Below are 5,533 nucleotides of genomic sequence, written 5' to 3'. Positions count from 1 at the left end.
TGTGAGGCATACTCTACATCGCAAAGTACTTTGAACGGTCAACGTTCAATCTAAGACGATAATAAACATAACATTTTCATTCTGATCTCTCTAGTGTTCCCTTTCAATACTGAATATAACAAATAAAACACTTTTCTAACTTTGATACATCTCATTCAACTAATTCAGCATGAATGGAGCATAATATGGTACAGTATATGTATAAGATTCATGGTGTGTATGTATTACTTAATATCAGCTGGACTTTGATCCTCTCTGGATTCTGCTTCAATGACAGAACCGTGTGTGTGTGTGTGCGTGTGTGCGTGCGTGTGTGCGTGTGTGCGTGTGTGCCTGCGTGCCTGCCTGCCTGCCTGCCTGCCTGCCTGCGTGCGTGCGTGTACTGTGACGTTTGCATCAGTTCAGAGCTCCACCCCTTGCAAGTCTCATCTGTGACTGGATGATTCACCGCCAGATGAAACAAACAACTTCCAGTGAGGGAGGGCAGACTGTTTCCACAGCTACAGGAGAGAATACTGGCCCAGACGTCCTGAACCTGCTGCTGACTACATGGACTTTATTTCACAGTGAAAGTAAACTAAAGGGAACATTCTATAAGAGGGACTGTTAACTCGACTGACTGCCTGAGTTCCTGTCTTGAGCAGAGTGGGTGTAGGTCCATCCAGAGACTAAATGGCTTCCAAGTCGTCTGGCTCAGTAGAGCATTATTCCTGTCCTGTGTGTTGTGATATCTTTAAAGATCCTGTTGTTCTGTCATGCAGCCACAGTTTATGTAAAGCCTGTCTGCAGGAACGGTGGGTAGTGAAGAATAAAAAGGAATGCCCAGTTTGTAAGAAGACACATGCAGGGGTACCACCCAGAAACCTGTCTCTAAAAAACCTGTGTGAGGCCTTCGTACAGGAGAGACAAGAGAGAGCTTCAACAGGGTCTGAGGTTCTCTGCAGTCTGCACGGTGAGAAACTCAAACTCTTCTGTCTGGAATGTCAACAGCCAATATGTGTTGTGTGTCGAGATTCTAAAAAACACATCGACCACAGTTTCAGACCCATCGATGAAGCTGCATTGGATCACAAGGAGGAAGTCCAGAAATCACTGAATTCTTTACAGGAGAAACTGGAGGTTTTTAATTCATTTAAAACAAACTATGACCACACAGCAGAACACATTACATTACAGGCCCGGCACACAGAGATGCAGATGAAGAAACTGTTTAAGAAGCTTCATCAGTTTCTACAAGAGGAAGAGAAGGCCAGGACCACTGCACTGAGGAAGGTAGAGCAGCAGAAGACTCAAATGATGAAGGAGAAGATTGAAGGTCTGAACAGAAATATATCAATGCTTTCACAGACAATCAGAGCCATAGAGGAAGAGCTGAGAGCTGAACACATCTCATTCCTGCAGAACTACAAGACCACAATTCGAAGAGTGCAGTTCACACTGCATGACCCACAGCCGGTCTCAGGGGCACTGATAGACGTGGCCAAACACCTGGGCAACCTGACCTCCAGAGTCTGGCAAAAGATGAAGAAATTTGTCTCCTACACTCCTGTGATTCTGGACCCCAACACTGCGTATCGAGGGCTGATCATGTCTGATGATCTGACTACAGTGAGGCAGGGAGAAAGACAGCAGCTTCCTGATAACCCAGAGAGATTTGACTCTTGGTCCCGTGCCCTAGGTTCTGAGGGCTTTAACTCAGGGACTCACAGCTGGGATGTTGAGGTTGGAGACAATGAAGACTGGTCAGTAGGCGTGTTAGCAGATTCTTTTCAGAGGCAGGGACACAGAGCGGGTCAAATATGGAGAATAACATTATATAAAGGTAAATACACAGCCTGCTCCTCATCAAGTTCAGACACTGTTATGTCATGGAAGCAGAATCCACAGAAAATCAGAGTCCAGCTGGACTGGGACAATGGAATGCTGTCATTCTCTGATCCTGATACTGCGGAACACATATACACCTTCACACACACTTTCACTGACACACTCTTTCCATTCATTGGTCTTGGTTCTGTTCATGCTTTCCCTATAAAGATGTTACCAGGGAAGCTCAGTGTAAGTCTTGAACTACGTGGTGATGATGATGATGATGAGGGTGATGACGATGATGATGAGGAGGATGATGATGATGATGATGATGATGATGATGATCATGAGGAACTATTGAGAACTTTGAGACGTCAAAAGCGACGCTCTTATCTGTGATGTCATCATGTTATCTGTTTGTACTTCATTGAACAATTTCATATGCTTTTAGGTAATTATTGTTTTATTTAGTGAGGGGAGAAAGACATGCAACACATGGGTCAGAATGGAATAACACTCATTCATTTTAACCATATGGTCAATTATGTGCCTTTTCACTAACGGTAATGCTGTATTCACCAACTGGGGTGCCACATTCATTATGTTTTTACAAATGAAATAAAATAATTCAGCAATATGACATGATATATTTTGCTCTGAGTTCTGATGGAATTATAGATGTGAAAAGAAAATTGCACCTAAAGGAACAATTGTTAAATTAAATAAATGTCTACTACACATCTCTTGTGTGAGTTGAATTGCATCAAATATCTGTTCCACATTTATGACATTATAAAGTATGACATATTGACATTTTAGCAGAGGTCAGGATGTTAAATATTACGTTTTATGAAACCACAAGGGGCGAGTTAACCATCAACTGATATCACTTGACTCACTGGTAATACAATGATATTGCCATAATAAAACAGGTTGCTTGCTCAAGCTCAATGTACCAGCGTGTTTATGGGATGTAGATTTATGGAGGTATTGTGGGTCTAAAGGTTGATTTAAACTCTAAGCTTGACAAGAAATTGTTATTGTCCATGGGAACCTGAGAAACACATTCAAATAACAGCAGGGGAACATTTATATTGATATCAAATGACCCAGCAAGTACAATATGTAATCCTTGATAAGAGTGCAGGACATATCATCTCATTTTTGAAGACCCCCTTTAGATGATGCATCGAAGGGATTTATACTCAAATTACATTTGTTTCCACATCCCTAAAAGGAGAATGAGAACAACTTGAACTTGTCAATCATGTTTATTCTCGTCAATTGTTCTTTATATTATTATTATTATTATTATTATTAGGCATACAGTATTCTTATGTGATTGTATTTGGTTACTGTACATGCTCACATAGGCTACATCAGTTTCATATAACCATTTGAACTTATATAATTTTCAATGAAGAATCTGTGTGTTTGTCTTTGTGTGTAGAACACACATACTGTCCTGTAAATAATTAAGGCATACTGCATATGTCCATATAAGTCAGTACTATAAGTCTTTCAAATTGGTAGGAGCTAGAATAACTATGAAGTACTACATACTGCAGTACCGACTACAACTTCTAGACTATGTACCTTTATGGTGCTTGGACATGACTTTTGAAAACCTGTGTTAATCTGCAGAGGTTCTTTAGAATTTCTAGAAGCACTTTAAATATGATTTATATTAGGCCTATATAATTCATAAGTTATCCCATAAACCCCTGCACCTCAAACCATTGTTGTGAATACAAAAAAGATGTTTCTCTGTCACAGCTCAAATTGAGTTGGCAGTGGAACTGGTTTATGTGATTAATTCCAGTTCAGTATTGATTACGATTATGTACTTCATTAACAGCTGCAATGTTCAAGTCTTCAATTAAAATAAAGGGGTCTCAATACTGGTGTCAATAACTAGAGAGTTGCACTGTTCGATCAATGCCAGATTGTACTTACTAGTTACTTTTACACCACTGTGTGGAGCAGTCAGACTGTTTGTGATAGGAGTTTGTATTGCGGGTACACTGTCTGACTCAGACACTGTATCTGGAATCATTCTAGGACTGGGCCTCAAGAGCAGGGGCACCACTGTGGTTTTATTATTCGTTATGCTGTTTTATATGCACCAGCACCAACTGTATCAGAAACACACTCATTCACTCTTCGACATTTAACACAGCTTAGGCTATATTTAATGTGTATTCTTTTGAAACAACCTTTTGAAAAACGTCTCTCTCTCTCTCTCTCTCTCTCTCTCTCTCTCTCTCTCTCTCTCTCTCTCTCTCTCAAAACTGGGGAAGCATCTGTGTCATTTTAGATTTTTGTGTTAGTTATTAAAAAATAGCAGACATACAAGCTCACAGTGAGCTTGTATGTCTGCTATTTTTTTTTCCATTTTTGAAAAAATCATGAAAGTGAGAACTACTGATTTAGAAGGCATTTGTAGAATCGGCCTCAGGTCTTAATGGGTTAACGTAGTGTAGGCTACTTGCTTTGAACAAAACATAAGCAGTCTAAAGTATGTTTTCTTTTTAATAATAACACATGGTTTTATGGTCTCTGAAACTACCTAGGACTGTACTAACTTGATCCATTTGACATATGGATGGTGCAACCGGAGAGCTCCCTTCAAAAAGACAGGAGGATGTGATCCTACAGTATGACCAATCCACCAGAACATGTCAAACCCACTTTAATCATGGAGACTTCACTCCATTGTGTAGCAGAGAATACAATAACCCTTGTCCCAAAACACTCTCGCCCGGGTCAAATCTGGTGACCTCGGAACGGTCGGACCCAGGTATTTCTGGCCACCAAAGTCAACTCGCTCACAAACTGAGGCAAGGCCCACTGAAGTAGACTCTGAGCCTCCTGCAGAGACTGTGTGAATCTGAGTCCGCCTTATGGCTCTGCTGATGGCTCCCAGGCTCCCTCAGACTGCTCTGTGGTTCCATACAGCCCCCCAGCCAACGAGGGAGCCACTATCTCCCGGCAGGAGGGACGTGAGCCCATGGGAACACCACGACACAGATATCCCCTGTCTCTCCATGGTTCTAGAGACCGTAGCCACTGGCTGGAGACCCTCACCACCCAGTGGTGGTACTGTTGTGTTGGTATTGTTGCCATTGTGGAAATTAATTATTAATTTTCAACATATGGCTGTCACGGTGCGAAACAGGTGAAGACCCAGAAGAAGAACAACGCAGGCAGGAAGGTCTAATGCAAAGTATTTATTCTGCTTTGAGACAGGACTGGACTGGGACAGAACATCATGACATAACATTTATAATCTGACAAGGGAACACTCACAAACACAGGGATTAAATAGACACAGGACTAACAAGACACAGGTGAACTCAAAGACAAATCAACACAGGGATTGGCTGGGGCACAACAGGACACAGGTGGAAAACAACTAATCAAAAGGAGGTGAGACAAGACAGGTAGCAAACACTAGGGCGGACAGGAAACACTTGGACATCACTACATAATAAAATACAGAGACACAGATCCTGACAATGGCACCAATTAGCACCACCCACCTGACTCGGTCCCTTCACATCCTACTATAATTCTAGTAACCTCTGTAGTGGTGGTGAGTACGTGAGTGAAGATACCCGGTTCTCCTCACTGGCTGGACCAATTGCTCTGATTTTGCACACAGGTAATTGACCATTACCATCTGAATGCAACTGTGAAGCCCGTTTTTCAATTTCATCAAATC

At 41.7% G+C, this 5,533-nt stretch overlaps 1 protein-coding gene across 1 annotated transcript; it reads left to right on the top strand.

Annotated features, from left to right (window-relative positions):
* Positions 1-672: 672 nt before the first annotated feature.
* Positions 673-5,029, top strand: LOC311034511 (E3 ubiquitin-protein ligase TRIM35-like; the record flags this gene model as incomplete). The annotated part of the gene is made up of 3 exons (XM_084042390.1): positions 673-2,058; positions 4,736-4,918; positions 4,988-5,029. 3 exons carry the CDS (start codon positions 673-675, stop codon positions 5,027-5,029), a joined length of 1,611 nt encoding a protein of 536 aa, XP_083898516.1.
* Positions 5,030-5,533: the final 504 nt, after the last annotated feature.

The sequence above is a fragment of the Gymnoscopelus microlampas genome (assembly GCF_963454915.1).
Source record: "Gymnoscopelus microlampas genome assembly, chromosome: 19".
Classification (NCBI taxonomy): domain Eukaryota; kingdom Metazoa; phylum Chordata; class Actinopteri; order Myctophiformes; family Myctophidae; genus Gymnoscopelus; species Gymnoscopelus microlampas.
The sequence above is the reverse complement of the archived record's forward strand: the minus strand, read 5'-3'. Positions and strand labels throughout refer to the sequence as shown.